Raw genomic sequence first — 20966 nt, 5'->3', positions numbered from 1 at the left:
CCATCTGTCCTGGGATAAGATGTATGACTGTAATAGAAGAGACAGTGAAACAATCAGCTCTAGAGTAACAAATATCTCCGTGTACTTGTTACGGCGAAAGAGCTGATTCCTAGCTTGCAACAGGAATTTAAACCTGTTCTGTCAAATATTTCTTCCTGACCCCAGCAAAGTCTAGGAAATGTCTCAACACTACCTTGGTCATTTTTAGATAATAAAAAAAAAAATCATCTGTTCATGTTTAGACATAAGTAATTTCAGCTTACTCCTTTGTAATAATAAATACAACTTCAGTTAAAGCCAGTCCCTTACCCCTTTACCCCTGCTTGGGCTGCCTTAGAGCTGCCACTTGCAGTGGGTGAGGGAACAGGGTTGTTTATCCTCTTGTTTACACGATGTTTACTCTTCTTCTCCTTGACTCCTCCAGGGATGAAGCAGGAGAAGAGGAGATAAGGGGCAGAAATGATCTTACTTGGCGAATACAATAGTAACTGTCTAGCTGTGCTTAGCCCATGCTTAAGATTGACACTGAGGGGCACTCTTGGGGGGCATTTTGGTGGGCTTTTTTTAGTTCTCTTAACCACATCCTTCAGATGGTCATTTAGGATTTCCGCCTCAGTCCCTGGGCACCCATCACTGCAACTCCAGGTTCTTTCTCTTGAGTTGTCTTAACTACTCACCACCTCTCTCCGCAGGGGACCTCTTGGGTAGAATACAACATAATTCAGTGCTGGCTCTCTAACCCATGGTCCATGTATAGCGCTCACATGTTCCTTCTAACAAACTAATGTACAGGTGAGCCCTGGTGCAGTAATAACTTCTTGCACTGCCATCAGAGCACCAGCCAGTCTCAGTCTCTCCCCTTGAAGGTTTGTCAGGCAAGCGTCAAATCCCAGGCAAGGGCAACTGGGGTTGCTGAGTACCCCAACAACTGCCCCAAGTTCCAGGAGACAAGTATCAAACTTTCTGACATGTTCCATTAAAGTCCCTTTCCTGTGCACCCCTAAGATAAGGGAAAAGTAACCTTCTACCTTGGCGGTACGTGCACATCACATCACATTCAAAAATCCTCTTCTAATTATCAATCGCTTCTTGGTCTTTCTTGCCTCTTTAATAAGGGCTGCAAATAAGTTATTAATTCAGGGTCTCAAAAGCAGTTTTCAGTGCTCTTCTTTGCAAGTCTGGCTTAGGCAATCTTGTACCTCATTTTGTAAAATGGAAGTAGAAATCTGTGTTTGTTTGCTTTTTACTTATTGGTATCTCAGGATTGCAGCTGAAACTGAGACAAAAAGAGTCCATTTTAGCATCCTATTATGTCCACATATCAGTTGCTTACTATCCTCTATAAAATTATTTTAAGCACGCATTGATTGATACATACAATCTGCAAAGCATAATAAGAGGCTCCGTGGTGCTAACCAGAAAGATGAAACAGGTAACAAAGAACAACCAGATTTACCAAATCTGCTAACTGCAGCTAGAGGATGACCCAATATTACTAAAATTCAGCCTAGTGTAATGAGTGGGAACTCAACCTCTGGAGCCCGACTGGCTGGGTTTGAATCACAGCTTTTCTGTTTCTAGCTGCATGACCTTAGCCAAGTTACTTAGTCACTCTGCTTCAGTTTCCTCGTATGTCAAATGCAGATAAAATAGCACCTCTTTCCTGGGGCTGTTAGGAGAGATACCAGAGTTAGTATTTGTAAAGCGCTTAGAACACTATAGAAGTGTTGTTTAAATAAAGATAATAAACCTCTTAAATAAGATTCTTAAAAAATTTCCTGTGGAGTTACATCACATATGTGTTAAAATATAAATATGCCATGTTAAATATTTTACTGAAAATGAGCAAATAGGAATTCTACCAAAGTGAAAAAATAATGAGTGCTTGCACCAAAGACCTATGCTAAAAAGATGTCTAAAAATGTCTTTATAGGCCCTTGGATAAGAGGTTAGTGTTTATTGGAATCCTGTTGTTTAGTTGTCATCTGAATCAATCTACCAAAAACCGAAATGCCTTACAATGACATATATTTAAAAAAAAGGATCTTGAGAAATATGGTAGAAAATAAAAATAAGCCCAGGGGAAAACAGTATAGCAGGGGTCTATGCAGCTTGTAAAATTTCCCTACTCACTTTGACTCTGAGTTTCCTAATAACCAGTCAGAAAGGAAATGTGATTTTAAGTCATATTGTTCATCAAGCCCAAAACAAATCAAAACACACAAAAATAAAAACCATACTAACCTGTTATAAGAAAGAGATCTTTTATGGACACTAAGAACCAGGAAGAAGACATATAGAAGGGGACAGTGACAAGATCAGTGTCCCAAACAACATCTTCAAATACTTCCCTTCAATTAATGCAGTGTTATACACGATTTTTTTCTTTTACAATAACCCTCAGTGTAAACTCATGCCATGCTGCTTAGTTCAATGATGAGAATCCAGCAAGAGGTCAAGAGGATGTGGTCCAAATCTTCTGGTTTCTGAGATTCTGATTTTAAATTTCTGCAGGAATGGATGGACCATATGTCCTTTATATCCCTTTTCCCCCATGTCGTTCCTCTCAGCTGAGGCTTGATGAAAGGTGAGCTGCAGACAGTTTGAGGTTATGTACTCTGACAAGGGCCCACAGTGCAAGTATTCTGTGCTACTGATTAAGGGCAGATCCACATGCTTTAAAAACCAGCTGAACTTATTATGGTAGAGTTGACAGCCCTGCTGTTAGAGAAGGCTTCTCAAAGCCAGAGGACATAAGCACATGTTTCTCTTTGCTGCCTTGTATTATGAAATTATAAAGTTAACAGCCACAAGCTTTGCACTTAGAATGTTGCTTTGCATAATTCAGAGAGGTAGTTACTTTTAGATACCCATATCTTAACTTCATCTTAGCTTAGGTATAAATGAAGAATGAGGGAACTGAATTCTAACTCTAGCACCCCTCTATTTAGTTATATGACCTTGAACAACTCATTGCGCCTTCCTGTGTCATAGTTTCATCATCTGCAAAATAAAGAAATTCAGTGAATTTCAGATTCTTAGCATCTGATGATTTTTGTGTGTGTGAATAATGATTGTACTCATTAAATGCCTGTCTGTGTGCCCATACCCTGTAGAGTGATTTTCTATATTGTGAGCTTTTGTCCACTTTGTGTTTAGAAATAGACTTCATTGCTCTGATTTCACCAGTTATTAAAAGGGAGAATTTCAAGCCTCATTTTTCTTGTGAAATGGAAGGCGTGGATTAAAGGAGCTATGTTAAAGAACATGAAAGTATATCCTTTAACACAGGCAGCTGTGTGCCTTGTCTGTGGCAGCCTCTGGGAAGAAGGCAGCTCAATTCTCTTGAAAGCATGTCTTTTGGAATATCAATTATCCATGAAAGAGAAGCTTCATCTTTATCCAAATGTCAAGAACCTTGCCGGAGCTTTTCAGAAGTAAAATCGGAGGAAAGCAGCTGTGGTTCTGAAGCGTGTTTTTGAGCAATACCCTGTATGTAATTCTTATTAAATGATGATGAATCAGCACAACTTCATATAACTCTTTTTACTCCCCTCCTCCCTTCCAGCATCAAGGAAAAATCGGAGTTAAATTTAATGTTGGGACAGATGACATCGCCATCGAAGAGTCCAATGCAATCATTAACGATGGGAAATACCATGTAGTCCGTTTCACGAGGAGTGGTGGCAATGCCACGTTACAGGTGGACAGCTGGCCAGTGATTGAGCGCTACCCTGCAGGTAAGCCAGTGAATGTGTATCGGGGGAAGATTTTATGAAAAACAAACTGGAAAACGAAGCATTGTTTTCGTCCGTTTCACCCAATTTTGGGTTTTCGGAGAAACCGTCAAGTATTTATCAGATTTTAGAGTCATGTGAATGTAATGCTGTCCTAAACTATTCTTGATACAGTGTACAAATGGCATTTTATAGGCGAACTCGAAGGCACACGTTATCGTTTGCAAAATTCGGGACATCAGTGAAACCAGAAAAATGCACACATAAAAGGCACAACATGTCAAAGCTCTTTGTTAACTGGATTCTTGCATTTGAACAAAGGAAAGGCTTTGTCAAAAGTAACAAAGTTAAAATTTAAACCTGAGAGAGGGAGTATCATACCATTTTTCTCTGAAAGAAAATAGGAGAGTTCCTTTGATGGTGGTACATAGCTGAAACTCATGAAAGCTGCAGGAGGACCACGGGACAAACAGAGAAATAGTAAAGGAACTATATATAGTACCATAAAACAGCAGTTATAAGAACATGTAAGTAAATGAAATTTGTTTTCACTGTCATATAACCATGGGGTTTCGCAAAGATTCTGTGACACTAGTAGTATTAGTCATTTCAAGTCTATAAAATGTATGCCAAGCTATTATTGATAAAATAAAAATTATCCTGTTCATCATTAATGAGTTTTGTCAGTACTGTTATTGAAACAAAGGCAGTAGATTAGAAACTTAAACCAGTGTTACTTGTGATTGCATATATTCTCAATTTTTAAAATCCTATTTTAAAGTAAAATCCAAATCAAAAGTCCAAAGGTATTTTACTGAAATTATTATCCTTTCCATATTTTAGTACAAAAGAGGTTACTAAAAACATCAGTCTCATTTATCTGTGTATAGAAAGATAAAGAAAGATTAGTATAAAGAAAGATTATAAAAAGAAATTTTTATTTTGCACAATAAAAATGATTACCAAAATTTATATATAAATTTCTCTATTACAGTATTTGTTTCTTGAAAGAAATATTTCGAGGAAGTAACTAACTTACTAAATAAAGATCAATTTTTTTAGTACTACTTATGCACAATTATGGAATGAAATGTCTGTGATACCCTTTTGTACCTTTTATAATTCACAGCATCTACATCTTCAAGCCACATTTCAAACCTCTTCTGTAAATCTGGTGCTTTACAAGTATTTGCTGAATTAAATGTAATAAAAAAAAATACCCTGCTCTATGACAAAATTCAGAAGCAAGCACGTTAATAATAAGCCCAGTGCCTTTTATAATACTGGCAAATAGTAGACACTCAATAAATATTTGCTGAATTGACGTCCTTGGAATTATCCCGGTTTTAAACTACAATTACAAGAATGCACACCTTTTGTTACCAACTTTAATAAGACTAAGGAATGGAAGATCTGGAAAGAAAGTAACTTAAATATGTATAGAGTGCTGCATAGCCCCTGCTCATCCCTTATTGCATGTACTGAATCCTAGTAGAAATGTAATTTTTATGATAAATGCAGCCTTAGTGAAACAACAGAAATGTAAACTGGTGAATTTCCTAAAATCCAAATTAATCAATACCTATTTACTGAGAGGAACTCATTGCACTGGGCACCACTGAAGATATAAAGTAGGATGAGATCTAGACCCTGCTCCTGGGGTGTCGTCATCCGTGAACGGTGAACCCGACCATGTAAAATGATAAATCCTGTTACTGTTACAGTGTGACAGTTGCCTCTTGAAGCCTAGCTTTGTTTCACCAGTTAATTCTTTAAAATTATCTTAGTTGAGTAACTTTTCACTCTTATACTTCCAAACTAGTATCTTTAAGTGCCCTATTCTAGAGAATGTTAATGGTGACTTATGAGAGGAGAGAGGAAGTCCCACTCTCAAGTTAGTTTGGGAAATTCTGGGTTAACTAAGTTAAAAATATCTATGCTTGTATTTTGTTATATTAATACCATAATGAATCTCTAGAAGAGAAATATAGTATGCATTTCCCAAGCATAGATAATCAGAACCTCGTTTTTTAATGCACTAATGCGCTTGGATCAATATTTTATGTTTTTAAAAATTTCTATACCTCACTATTTTAATATATTTTATCTGACTAGCAACCCTTTACCTGTGCACATACCAGATACTATATTCTAGGCATACTCCAAAAAAGACATGATCCCTGTCTTTTTGTGGTATGCTAATGTCCAATTTGAATGTCAGTAGCTGAGATTGGAGCAGTGTTAATTAACTAAGTCAACAAATATTTCTATATTTTTTTCTAGACTAATAGTTGTTTAACACATACGGTGTCTTATGTACCAATTAAATGGATGCTCAGTATACGAAACAATATAAAATATATTTAAAAATCAGAAGCTGGCAAAATCATGATAATTAAGGAATGACTCTTCAGCAATACTCAATTTAGATGCCACCTTTTATATTTAGTCAAAGATTCTAAGTGTCCTTTCACCAAAAATTATTTTCAGTGTTATGAATAAATCAAAAGTGAACAAAGTTGCAGTTATTCTGAAGGATACAAGCAAGGGTAAAACACAGAATCTGCCCTTGAGAAAACTAGAACAGCTGTGAGGAATTTCGATATATACATATAAAAAGTTAACGATCAATGTGTAAAGAACTCAGGGGAGTCACCATGGTTGTCATCAAGCATTTTATTAATCATCTGCTCTGTGAGCATTTCAGCATGATGTTGAGGTAGGAAATAAGCCATGAAAATTTCAAATACCTTTTTCTCTCAGAGCTTCATCTGCTACAATGCCATGAAGACTGAATACAAATTTACAAGTATGCGTCATCTAGATTAAAGTTTTTACAGCAAAGTGATCTTATGTATGAGCTCAATAGAAATGTCTAGCATATCTCTTTTATATTGGTTTGTGGTATGACTATTTTTATTTTAAAAGTTTTGTTTTTTTTTTTTTGGTTATTCATTAGAAAAACAGATGGACTAGTGCTTTTACCACTAAATCCTGTAATCAGGAAAGTGGAAACCAACAGACTATATTTGGTTCCTTTTTAAGTGCCTGCACTGCAAAATATAGGTAATAGGGATTGAAATTAGTAATTAAGTATAGCACTTAACCTTCCATTGTAGGACTTTGTGGTAAGTGCTTTTATATGAAGCAATTCATCTGGTAGCAACACTATACCTTTAATGAAAATTACCTAAACCATTGACCAGTGATATTAGCCTGTAATTGTCTGGAAGGCTTTCATAGAGAAACTAATTAGTAGAGGTAGATTTTATGCTCCTCTGGAGTGTATGAAATATTCTCATAACTCAACAGTTCACATGTTAGAATAAATATTGAATTTTCTGAATAGCAGACCCAGTTTTCATTATTTTCTGTGCATGGAGCAAAGTATAGAAATAATATTTTGCAAACCATTTAAAGTCGAGAAAGCCATTTCTTGGTGCTTATCAGTTAAAGCTCTAGAATATAATGCATCATGAATCCCTGATTTGCTCCTAATTACAGTTACAGAAAATTACAAAATTTTCTTTCTCAACAAACATAGACTTCGTCTTCTCATGATGTTAATCCACAAAACCTAACATTAACCTAACATTATTCTACTAGCCCAGACTAAAGATTTCTCCAGATAAGCCACAGTTACCTTCGAAGATAAACCATTGACTTCATTTGTCTACCACAGAATGCCAAAAAGATGTTATTTATTCTGTACAGGGTCAAATGTTCATTTTATTCCTGTCAAGTTAATACATCAAATCAACAAATACATACTATATTAAGGGAACTTCCTAGGCTTACCATCTTGTTACAGAGATACGTAAAAAAATGTTCAAGATTAAAAATATACTATGTGGGAAAATACAAGTGTTATCATATCATATTCAGCTAATTTCTGAATAAGAAAAATAAAAAGGGAAAATTGGTTCCAAGGAAGACAAGCCATTTTGGAGTGAGTAGTCTAGCAAGACTACAGAAAATATAGGAAATTTGATTTGGGTCTTGAAAGGCTAGATTACGTTTTAATGGGATTAGCAGGAAGAGGTAGAGACAGAAAATAATTAGGAAGCTTTAAAAAGCCCAGGTATCAAAAGATAAAGGCCTAAGATAAGGTGTGAGGGTGTGAGAAAATAAAGAGGTTGAATACAGAATACATTAGAAGACCTAGTGAACAACTGAGTAAAAGGAGAGTCATTTCTACTTTTTAGTTCCCCTATCTCTCTCTCTCAATGTAACCATTGATTATTCAATGTTTTGATGCTGCAGTGGGGCCACTAGACTGCATTAAGTAACAATGAAATGGAAGCCTGTGATAGGAATAAGTAGGGAAGTCAGAGATATAGTTGCTGTTTACTAAGAGTTTAGTCTATCTGGGAGGCAAAGAAGGATTTTGAAAACCTGCCAATGTCACATAAAACGGATTAGCTTCAAAGTTAGTAGTACAGGGTTTAGTTGCTATTAGAGTTTAAAGAAAAGAGAAAATGGCGATCTGGAGTGTTGTAACGAAGCAGATAGTTTAGGGATGGAAGATTTGAAAGAAACAGGAATAACTCAAGGAAAAACTTCATGGAGAGTTTTTCATGCAAAAAACTTCATGCTTTTCGCATGACCATTCAATTTGGCTCAAAGATCTTATGGGTATTATCTGTAAATCTTGACTTTGTTTTCATCTTCAAACGCTTCAAATATTTCAGGGCTCAGGGAAAGTCATATTGATGATTTCCCTTTAAATTCTACACACTTAGTTTAGATTAATTGATTGATTTTTAGTTCAAGTCATTAATTATGTTCAAGTCATTAATTATTATGTATTTAAGCCACTCCATCATTGAAAGTTTCCTATATGGTACTAAAGTATCCATTGGTTTGAGGATTTTTATATTTTTATTTCTTTTTAACTGAATTTTTACTATGTGGATGGTATAATTGAGAAAATCTACCTCATTTATAATCATAGAATTTGAAGCAGGGAAGGAACTTCAAAGATCGTCTCTACCAGCTTCTTCATTTTTCAGACAATAAAATGGAATCTTGGGGCTTCCCTGGTGGCGCAGTGGTTGAGAGTCCGCCTGCCGATGCAGGGAACACGGGTTCGTGCCCCGGTCCGGGAAGATCCCACATGCCGCGGAGCGGCTGGGCCCGTGAGCCATGGCCGCTGAGCCTGCGCGTCTGGAGGCTGTGCTCCGCAATGGGAGAGGCCACGATGGTGAGAGGCCCGTGTACCGCAAAAAAAAAAAAAAAAAAAAAAAAAGGAATCTTGGAGAGGCTAATGGATTTGATCAGGATCACTATGCTAGTTAGTGGCAGTGCCAAAACTACACTTGGAAACTCCTATCTACTGGCTCTGTGTGGTTTTCTTTATACTGTCTAGGAGACAAAAAACAAACAGAAGAGAGATCATTAGATGTATCCTTCAACATAGCAAGGTATATTCTTCATAACTAAACATTATGATTTACATGGTCAAGCATAACTGTCTATATTAGTCCATGTCACAGCCTACTGCTTCTACTGACCCACACAGACACACATACACACGAAACTATCGTATGAGTGTTAAAAACTAGTAACACGTGGAAGAAAAATAAGTTTCTTACAAAAACCATAGTTTTTGTTATCACTAAATTTTTGAATAGTATTACTTATTAGTAGGCACTGATTATTTTTTAACCTCACTTTAAAAACTTTATTAGCAAATTAAGGAAACCATTATGAATCATACTGTTTTACTGTTCCTGCAGCAAACTTTAGGTTGACATGATTTCAAACTTTATATATTTACTAATTTATATTTATTTCTCAGTGACATCACTTGAAACTTAGTTGATTTCGGTCGCTAGAAGAGGAATGGTTCTTTAGACAATTCAAGTATAAGAATTCTTAAGTATTATTCGGGAGAAAAACTGTATCTTAATAGAAGACTTGCCCCTGTCTTGGTTAAATGTAGAGATACGGGAAGAGTGTGACTGAATTTTGTTTCCCTCCTACAAAGTAAGGCAGTGAAAATCTAACTCACTTATGGAAACTGATAAACCATATAGAAGATGTGAGTCATTCTTTAAATACACTGTAAGTTTGGGGTAGGCTCCAACAGAAGACATGATGATCAGGACTTGGCACATAATAAATAATTAATAAATAATTGTTGAATAAATCCCATTTAACTTCAATGTCAAAGCATTGTCTTTTGCTCATTTTTTTTTTTTTCTTTTTGCGGTACGCAGGCCTCTCACTGTTGTGGCCTCTCCTGTTGCGGAGCACAGGCTCCAGACGCGCAGGCTCAGCGGCCACAGCTCGCGGGCCCAGCCGCTCCGCGGCATGTGGGATCCTCCCGGACCGGGGCACGAACCCGTGTCCCCTGCATCGGCAGATGGACTCTCAACCACTGCGCCACCAGGGAAGCCCTTGCTCATGTTTTTTAGCCAAAACATACATAGGTGCATGGATAAATATTTATGTGAATATATAAATGTTTGGCTTTCTATTTGATATAGTTAACTGTTTACTAATCCAAATTATCCAAAGTAAAACTTCATACTGTGAGAAATCTGAAACTTCAAATACTATAGCTTTATTAGAATTAGTGACTAAAACTCTGACTTTTTCCGTTTTAATTATCTTCTTTCATGGTGTTCAGTTTTTCTGAGACTTTGGGGGCTTTTCTTAATGATGAAGCATAGTGAACTTTTTATTGAGCAGTATATTAAATACATCTACCTAAAATGCTTAGCTTCAGAGAAATTGTATCCAAGGAGATGGAAAGAAATGATATATTCTCAGACTTCTCACTTGTTCTAATATATTCTCAGTGACCTGCATTTTTTTCTTTTTTAATATCAAAGCGTGCTTACAGTTATTGTAACACAACCATATTAGGATTTTTAATTTTCTGATAAAAGAAAGAGAAAGGTTCTCTCATGGTTTGATGGGCATCATTTAGACTGCACAGTCTGGCAAACATAGATAATATAAACATATATAAATGGCAGCCCTTCTTCATGGTTTCCAGAAGATTCCCCCTTTATCTTGTTCCCCGTCATTGTTTCCAAATTACAATTTGTTTAGAGATTTAAATTCGTATCATAATAAAGGGAGGTGTTGATTTCACTCCAGAAAAATACTTGGGTTAAACAGAGAATGGCATTATCATAAATTTTAAGTGAAGGTAACCGAAAACGTTGACTGAGGAATTGGGTTCAAGGACTCTTCTTGAAAAGTACTGATCATCAGGATAATGAATCTACCTACTAGTTAAAAACAATGAATCACTTATGTCAGATACAAAAAAAAAATAGTTGCCACTATAAATGAAAATTTAGTTTTTAGGAGTTGAGATAGAAATAGGTTTTCAGAAATAGGTAAAGGCTAAAAGTCAGAGAAATTACATTTTTAAGGATATTAGGCTTTCAGGAAACTTGCAGGTGTTCAGTTGATTTTGTAGAGATTTATAGTTTTGTGACAATGCTTTTATAATTTGATTATTATCCAAAAGTATCTTTATGGTAACATAGTTTATAATTACCTGAGTTCAATGGGCGATCAGCCATGTTCCCAACTTAATGATGGGCCCTTCTTTTAATTTTTTCTCAAACACTCTGATTCCTATTTTATCAAGAGGTTTTATTAAATTGCCCAGGAATATTTATATATTTTTATGATAAATACTGATAATAACTAGTATTTTTATGTGTGATTAAACAGTTTTTTAAAAATTCTACCATTTGCTTTTTTTCCTCTCAACTCTTAATGTGAGCATTTGAGTACCACCTATGAGTAAGGCTCATATTTTTCATACTATTTCCCTTTGTCTGCTGTCTACCCACTTTTCTTATCTTGTTAGCTCAGGAATTAGTTGGTAATAAATGTCATTTTTTTCCTAGTAAACAATGACAGTTTGTTCAAGAGGTAGCAGAATAGCAAAAAGGTAAAACTTTCATACACTAATGTTGAAGTTCTATATGAAGTACAAAAATTAGGTAACTATCTGCAGTTTTAGATTAATCTAGATCAATTTTTCTTAACTTCCTTTGAATCTCTGCCTCTATAAGAATCTGATAAATAGGGCATCTTATCTTTAGAAAAATACACAGATATCTGCGTGTATACTCAGTGATGCATATGATTTTTAGGGGTTGTGCCTCAACATCCTTATGGACCATTGACCTCTGAATTAGAATGCAGAACCTTTGCTCTGAGTGATCTTAAGGAGGTCTAGAATTCAGAGGAAAAAATAAAGTCTATTTAATGAACATATGAGGAGGAACTTCCTCCTACCCAAATGAAGCAAGCTTCCAATGAAATGTAACTGCCCTTTATTAACCTTATAATAATAATAACCTTCTAACCACTGGTGTTGCCCTGGATGTAGCCTCTGCTAGTTCAGATAAAATTCTTTTTCTTTAACAGAACAAGCCCAACTTTTGTACTTCCAATTTAGAAAAAATTGTTCTCTCAAATATGATTACAAGAATGTCATAATCCTTCCAATAAATGGATTTTGACCACTGATACTGTGCTTGCTATAATTCTAAAGTTGGTGCATTGCATAATAAATATCCTTAAAGTCAAAGTGCGTGATTTGAGGGGTCTCGTTTGGATAGATCTATTGGTAAGTCATCTGAGGATTATGAAGTGTGATGGTGAAATAACAGTGTCCAATGCAGTCAAGAGAAAAATGACTATTAATCTGACACCTTTGGAAAGGATTACTTTTTATTATTATGAGGGCAAAGTAATAAAGCCCTTTGCATGTATAGAGGAAACTTTAGAACTCATGGAGAAGGATAGTTTATCTCTTTTTCTCTCTGTACTAGATAATTTTTCACCTTTTTCGCCCCATCACATTCTTAATCTTAATAATAGTTTATTCTCTTATATATGTACTTAATTCATTCCAAGAGAACACTGACAAGCCACTCCTTCCTTTCCATGAGAAATAGGTCCTTAACATAAAAAATGTTACAACTAATTAAGTTAGGAAAATATATATTCACGGTTCTGTATTATGAATGAACTACCTCAAATGTGACAAACAAAGACATTTTTGGCACTATCCAAAGTTCTCAATTTAAAAAAATAAAAATCCATCTAGGGCAAGGATTGGCAAACTTTTACTGTAAAAAGCCAGGTAGTAAATATCTGGCTTTTGCGGGCCATATGATCTTTGTCATAATTACTCAGCTTCACCACTATAGGGCAAAAGCAGCAAAAGATAATAAGTAAATGAATGGGTGTGGTTATGTTCCAATAAATCTTTATCAAAGTAGATAGAGGGACACATTTGACCTGTTGGCCACAGTTTATTGACCCCTGATATAAAGGCATGACAGAAGGACACAGAAACCAATCTGAAAGAGCTCCTACTAGCCAGAAGGAGCTATTTGAGCAACAAAATATAGTATTGGATTATAACCCAAATAGTGAAATAACTATCTGTGAGCACATACTGATATTAAGTGATTGAATAGACAGATAGATAGGCAGACAGATAGATAGATATGTGCGGGAGTGGGCACTGCTGTTTCTTACAGAAGAATTCCAGTACCAAATGTAGAAGGGTGATGGAAGTAGAAATTCAACATTAGAACTTCAAAGTAATAATTGTTGAAGGCAAGATTCACCAATAGATGCTAAAATTAATGGGTAGAAGTTTGAGTAGAGGCTAGTAATTTATGTAATCTAAAAGTGTCTCCTGCAAGGGGAAAATAGAAACTTTCCACAGAGAAACTCAGCAGACCACCTTAACTAAGTGGTTGAGTTAAACATCACGAGTAATAAGAAATATGGACCTCATGCACCTCCTGATATGGTGTGCTGAGAGAGGCACTTTATTTCTCTGGTATTCTTTGTATTCTCAATTAAAATTCGTGACCTCAGTCTAATCATGACAAATGCGATGTGGGAATCTGGACTGGATCCTGGAACACAAAAAGGACATTAGTTAAAAACTGGTAAGACCTAATAAAGTCTTTACATTAGTTAATAGTGTACTAACAACATCAATTTCTTAGTTTTGGTAATTGTCCAATGGTTATTTAAGATGTTAACAGTAGGTTAGGCTAGATGTAAGTTATGTAGAACTCTCATTACTATCTTTTGCAACTTTTCTTTAACTTAATATTTTTTAATAAAAAATTTTTTAATGATTTTCATTTAAAAATACCTTTTATTCAATTCTGTGTATTATAACATTACTCCAGAAAAAAAGATTTTAAACCACAAAACTTCATGTCTTTGTAAAACTAAGTTAGATATAATTGTTGTGACTAAATTGTATATTAACGTGTTCATATGGTTATTAGGAAAGTACATTTATTCCTAAGGAATATTAACCTAATTTCTGTAATAATCCAAAGTTGTAACCTAATCTAATATTTTAGTTTTTAATTAAAACAGAATGACATAATAAATGTGAAAACCTTTTGAAGTATGAAGCTTTTAAATAGGCCATATATTAAAATTTAAATTATGATGAATATTTTGTGTCAGATTTAGCCCCATGGGTTGACTATTTCTCAAAGAAAGACTTTCATCTTAAACATTTAAAAGTCTGTTTTGGTTTTAGCCTTATGAGTTTTACTGCATTAGAAAGCATCTAAGGTTCCAACCCCCATCCTGGAAATTTGAGACTAACTTTCCTCATGTTAAGTATTATTGAAGAAATTTGTCATCTTGAGCATATTATCTATACTGGTGGCCTGAACATTTAAAATGACTGTTGAGAACCCAAAAAAGAAGATACCTGACATAAGTCTGTCTAGATATTACCATATGTATTTCCAATGAAGCAATGAAGTATTTTAGCTAGATACGTGAGATATAAAACTGGACAGAATAGAAGGACATTTAGCTTCATTTTTCTACGCAGTGTCAACTAATTGGTAGCACGCCATAATAATTTTTCAGGGTCACATTTGCTGGAGCATTTTAGAAGTCCACGTGGAGTCTTCAATTCTCTCATTTATTATTTTTATTGCTCAGTTCGGCAGAGGAGTTGGATGAGGGTGTATTTTCTGGTTAGAGGAGAAACAAATAGAAACGTTTTAAAATGGAAAGGTTTGCTTTGCAGAAAAGAGGGGCAGGATGGTGGCGATCACAGTAAGAAACAGACCTGAGGATAATTAGATGAGGCTTGTGCTTTATGGAAGTGAAGTTCAAATAGAAGATTAAATCCATCACATTGACTCAATAAGGAAAATGGTGTCGCTCAAGGATTGGGGTGAAGAGGTAAAGAGAACTCACCCCAAATCCCAGATGTTCACAGAGCTTATTTCGATTCCTGGCTTTGGTAGGATCTAGAATCAGCAACAGTGAGTTAGGCATTCTATGCTGGGCACTCCATACTGGCACTGTGGTGGTTTTTTTACATACATTTTCTCATTAACGCTCACAAAATCTTATAAGGCAGCTTGTAGTATCTCCTTGGGATAGATGACTAAACAGAGAAATTAGGTTACTTGCCAAGGTCACACACCCCAAAGCTCACTCCAGTGCTCTGAAGTATTATTATGCAATGCTGTCTACACTATTTATTCTCAGTCTCGGTAAGAAAAAAAAAATCAGAAAAATTTCTTCCTGGTTCCCACCAGATTGCTCCTTTGTTGTGCTGAGGTCCTGATACCAATGGTTATTCTTTCTTCTGCTCAGAACTTGAAAGAACATTCAAGTGTCCCTTGGGAATTTTCCCTTGGGATTATGTCCTCCTCCTCTTCTGGTTATTCTTTTTTTTCCTCGGTATTGTTTACCTAAATACAGAAGGGAGTGCCAAATCCAACTTGTATACCCCTCTTAAACACTAAAATTGTGATAGGAAATATAGGCTACACATCAAATGACCAAACTTTAGACTTAGGCTGTAGACTTACCACAAGATTAAAGGTGGGATAGTGTGGAGGTTAAGAGAGAAAATTCAGGAGTCAGACTCTCTGGGTTCAAATCTTAGTTACAATACTTCATAGATAACGTGACTTCTGGCTCAGTTCTCTAACCTCTTTTTGTACTTCAGTTTCCTGATCTGTAAAATGGGTTAATGTTAGTACTTACTTCTTAGGGTAGTTTGAATTTTCAATGAGTTATTAGTTTCAAAATATTTAGTAGTTAATAAAAACGTGGTAAGTAGTGAGTACTCAGTAAGTGTTAGCCTCTCTCTAATGATCAAAGTAGTTTAGTTTTGAAATTCTGTAATTACAATAGGTACTAATATCCCCATATTAATGTGCATTTCCTTCTGAGAACAAATTTATCCTGTCTTGGCTACCAGACTTGGCTTCACACACATGGAGGTAAGTCTTTCTGGAAACCTCAGATGTGTAATTGCCCCATCCCCTCGTGCCCTCCAAACCCACCCTGAGCCAAAACACTACAGAGACATCACTGAGGAAGGGCTGGGTTCAACGTAAATGAGTGGCACAGAAAATCTTTTCTGGTTAGATTTAGAGAAATGAGTACTGTGTGGTAGTCAGGGAAGATCTCACAGAGGTTGGGAATGTGGATCAGGTATTGGAGATCCTTTGAATTTTAATACGTGAGAATTAGGGAATCCGTGCTAGCTGATGGGCAGGCCACTGCATATAGTTACACAGTTACTACTGGTGAGTTAACTATAGGCACTCACCAATATCCCATCAGAGGGGATGAGTGGAAGCTGGAATCCAATCTGTGCATGGGTCGGCAAGCCATGTGTCCTGACACAGAGGATGTCCCCTAAAGAATGAGCTGTCTTTTCCTTCATACCAAGCACCTTACCTTTTGTCTGGGCTCTAACCATCAGGGAAGTCTCCATCTTCAGTTCCCCACAATGTTGCCCTATAATTAGGAGACCGTGAACACTATTCATATGGGCGCAGTTCTGAGAGAGAAAAGAAACACTATTAATAGTTACTTCTGCATAACAGACACATACCAACACTGCCCCAGGCAATCCAGAACATTCGTCACTTTACCTATGAGACTGCCAGATAGAATTGAGACTATTGCTTGTCTCTTACCAGGAGAAACTAGAATCAATCTGTTAGTCATTATGCTAGCTGGCTGGGTTTATTCCTGTTCAGGTGGCAAAGCTGAAGATATTAAGTAAATTAATAAAATTAAATATTATTATATAAATACTAATTCTGGTTAAAAATAACTTTAACCAAATATGAAATTATTACCTTTTTTCCTACTGAAAATACCTTAAAATATCAACACATTCTCAGTCATTCATAAATCTATGCTTAATATCTTCTTTTGCTTAATCAAGTTTCACGTTTCATAAATTATGCTTATTTTGGGTTCAAAATAGTTTTTTTTCACTTTTTGCCTAAAGATATTTTTCTCAAATATTTATTTCATGCTGAATTAGAAAGCATTGAAAAAAGGTAAGCAACTAGAAATTTTTTTAAAAGCATCAGAAATAGATAAAATTCTTTAAAGTGCTAACAGTAGACGAGGTCTTAGACCTATCCATTTCTTTAACACATTTTACATTAAGGAGCTAATGGAGGCCAAAAGCCTCCGTTACTCCTGTGATCCATCAATGAGCATGTATTAAGACACACTTTATGGTTGTCCCATGGTGGGCTAAACCGGTGGGGAACAGAGAAGCAAAAAATATTGTCTTTACCCTACAAGAATTTGAAGTATAATTTGGGAGGAAAGATAAATCATTAGAGAAGCATGAATTGTATGGGAAATGCAAGATTATATAGCATAAAAGGTAAATATGAGAGCTGGAAGAGATATGAAGTAGATAGGAGAATACACACGTTTAGTGCTTAAAAGAAGTAACATCTGAGTCTGGTCTAGAATGGACATATGTTGGTGATAGGGCCATTCCATACAGGAGAGAGAATGAACCCAAGAACATAGGTGGTTAAAGATTCCAAAATAGCACAAAAATTGGTCTTGCTCTTTGTGATGGGGTATTTATGATAACTTCATAACGATCCTACTAACTAAAGCTGAGGGAGTAATTAAGGAAGGGCAATCAGAACCACCTCCTTCCAGAATTTGTGGGTTTCTAAGGGGTATCTATACTATGACAAAAGAATGCTTTTGGGGGCAGTTTCAACATGGACCTAGGGTTAGGGACATCCCATAGGTTTCCAGCTTGAGTTCCCCTGGGTTCTCAGGAGAATTTGAGCACGTTTCTGAATCTGTGATGATAAAGTGAAATTAGTAGTGTCCACCTGGACAAGACTGGTAACTGGTGCTAATGGTATATTCCTGTTAAATTTTAATATATTCTGAGCAAATAGGTAATGATGAGCACAACTGTTTCATTTTTACAAAGATTTATATTCCTGATTGCAATTGAATTCTTACTCTATAACTGAATTATATCTCCTCAAACCATCTTACTCTCTGACATTCCTAGCATGTTATTAATAACATAATTCACCTTATTACCCCATATATCAAAATCTTTCTAGTTATCCCATCAAAGCACTAAATCCAATGGTAGCCACTAGTTTCCAGTAATTCCTCCTTCAGTGATTCCCCAGGTTCCATCATTCTCTATCTGCACTTGTGTTGTTTTAGTTATGCTAAGACCTTTATCACAATTTTCCTATTATCAGCTATTGACTATCTATGTTCTTCATTACGTTAACCCATTAGGTGTACAGCCTAGATGCTTATCTCCCTAAAATAACTTTTATTATATATCTTCCTGCTTCTCAATTCTTCAGTGGCTCCCCAAAATGGACTATAGAAGGAGTAGAATTTGTGAGGATGGAGAGAGCTGTATAGTAGAATCAAATGCCTTTCTCTCAGGTCTGATATTTTTCATTTTAGTATCTTATTTTTTATATTTTTGTTTCTACACATATAGACATTTTTTGGAAATCTGATTTTCCTGATTTACATTTTTCTAAGTAGCTTTCATAATGTTACCAATTTCTTGCCCTTGCAATAGGAATCCAGGGATTATAGGTATTTGTTTATTTTCTTTTGCTGTATTTGTAATTTCAGTTTCATACTTTGAACTTTCCTGTTATTTGTGTTGAATACACCTAAAAGCCATTTACTAGAAAAACTAAGTTTAATGATTGAATGCAATTAGAGTATTTCAATGTATAGCCAAACCAAAACAAGAAGGTCTGTTGTATTTTCCCATAATGTGTGATGATGTTCTCTCTTTACTTTTTCATTTCCTTTTAAAAGGAAATAACATGAACAATAGTAGTTTTATGAGATAATTTACTTAAACTCTTAATAAGCCGTGGTACCTTTCCTACTCTCTTCTAATTCTGTGGCGCTCAAGAGGCCAACATGTCAAGGTTATCAAAACCATCCTTAATAGGTTGGGAATTATACCAGACTCTAGCTATAAAGTCTTTTTCATTTCTACAGGTCTGTGATTCTGTGTAATCTATAAAAACAAAAGTAGCCATCATAGAGTTAACACCAACTATGTACCAGAACCTGGGGGCTTAACACAAATTACATCTCATTCTTTTTTTTTTTTTTTTTTTTTTTTTTTTTTTTTTTTTTTGCGGTACGCGGGCCTCTCACCGCTGTGGCCGCTCCCATTGCGGAGCACAGGCTCAGCGGCCATGGTTCACGGGCTTAGCCGCTCCGCGGCACATGGCATCTTCCCAGACTGGGGCACGAACCCGTGTCCCCTGCATCAGCAGACGGACTCTCAGCCACTGTGCCACCAGGGAAGCCCTACATCTCATTCTTAAAAATAATCTCATAATTTATCCCCATTTGACAGATGTGATGACACTTGGAAAGTTTAAGTAATATGTCTTTGAGTTGAGTGTATTACTGAGAGTTGAACCTGGGGTTTTTCTAACTCCCATAAACTCAGACAGACTTGATCATATCTTTCCATAAATGTTAATAGCCTTATAGATTAAATATTTAGAAAATCAAGATTTCACAAATTTCAAACTGGAAACTTCTCTTGGGGCTATCAAAAGGAAACTTTTCTTTTTTGGTGAGAAATACGTCAGCTACATGTGCTATAATTTTCACCCAAGTTATCGTGACAATGTAAAGTGTTTAAAAAGCTGTGTATTCTTGATAGTATTCTATGTTGTGACCCTTACTTTGTCATAAGATAAAATGTCTTAGTCATCAAATGCAAAAATATGGCAACCTAAAATCTTTTTTGTTTTAAGACTAGTCAAATGAGATATCTCTGTTTATATGTGTCATTAGTGACAGGCCTGGGACCCTCTACCCACGCTTTTTCAGCTCAGAGGTTTGTTTAGTGTACTACACTGCCAGCTAAAAGAAAAGAAAAACATGGCTTGCATATACCTCTTTCGGTATAAACTTTATTAAATACCAAGTTATTATAGGCCTTCTTTTCCTTCATGTTTGTCTATTTTTTGATTGAAATATTAAGCATATAATGTATTTACATATGTCTAAGAGCTTATATGTGATGTTTCTCCTCAGAATGCCCAAGGACTTCCTAAAAAAGATTAGTAGTCCTATGACTTTTTTGACTCCCCATTTTCCTATCCAAACTAAAATCATTGTATGTCCCTACACATAGTTAGCAGACAATCATTGTGTCAAATTTCATGAAGATAATTAGACTTCTTATATAAACTTATTATGGAATTTCTTCTGTTTTCCTAATGTATTGATTAGAAAAACAATCACTGTTGTGGGTACCTATTTTCACCTGCAAGAAGCAGCATTAGAAGGAAATGTAGGATGGAATCAGTGAGTCTGGATCATGGAGAAGAGGCTGGGAGCATGAGCTAGGACTGATAAAGAGTCCAGGGTGGAGAGATTCGGTATGGTAATGTGAAGGACAAGGGATAGTGGAAGAAACAAGTGTCTAAGAGGGTACAGTTCATTAATTGATTTAGTAATTCATTCAAAAACATTCCTTTAAGATCTCCCATGTGCCTGGCCCTCTGCAGGGAATACAGTGGTGATCAGAAACAGACACAATCCTTGTTCTCATGAGCTTACAGTCTATTGGCAGAAACACATTATTTCAAATAACCCCTCCACTTAAAAGTGTGGAAAATAAACTAGAGGGAGCCAGAATGAGTGTCTGGAGCTAAAGTAGGAGATGATACAGCAGTCCAGATGGTGCTTGGACTATATTATAGCATGGAGAGTGGAGATGGAAAGACACTGGCGTTGAGGTTGAAGGCTTGGCTCCTCTTAACGATGCAGGTCCCAGGAACATTAGAAGAGAGCAGAAGTCGAGGACACTGACAAAGCTTCTCCACTCCCTTCTACCAAGCATCTTCCCAAGTAAAAAGCAGGCCGAAAGGT

At 35.9% G+C, this 20966-nt stretch overlaps 1 protein-coding gene across 17 annotated transcripts in view; it reads left to right on the top strand.

Annotated features, from left to right (window-relative positions):
• NRXN1 (neurexin 1) overlaps nucleotides 1-20966 on the top strand; it is a 1148195-nt gene that overhangs the window by 969094 nt on the left and 158135 nt on the right. For all 17 annotated transcript variants that reach the window (XM_032653219.1, XM_032653220.1, XM_032653236.1 and 14 more), the window contains one exon: nucleotides 3569-3740. In XM_032653219.1, coding sequence (XP_032509110.1) covers nucleotides 3569-3740 — 172 coding nt within the window. The remainder of the gene's footprint in view (nucleotides 1-3568; nucleotides 3741-20966) is intronic.

The sequence above is a fragment of the Phocoena sinus genome, chromosome 13 (genome assembly GCF_008692025.1).
Source record: "Phocoena sinus isolate mPhoSin1 chromosome 13, mPhoSin1.pri, whole genome shotgun sequence".
NCBI classification, from domain to species: domain Eukaryota; kingdom Metazoa; phylum Chordata; class Mammalia; order Artiodactyla; family Phocoenidae; genus Phocoena; species Phocoena sinus.
Note: the sequence above shows the minus strand (reverse complement) of the source record. Positions and strands in the feature narration are given on the sequence as shown.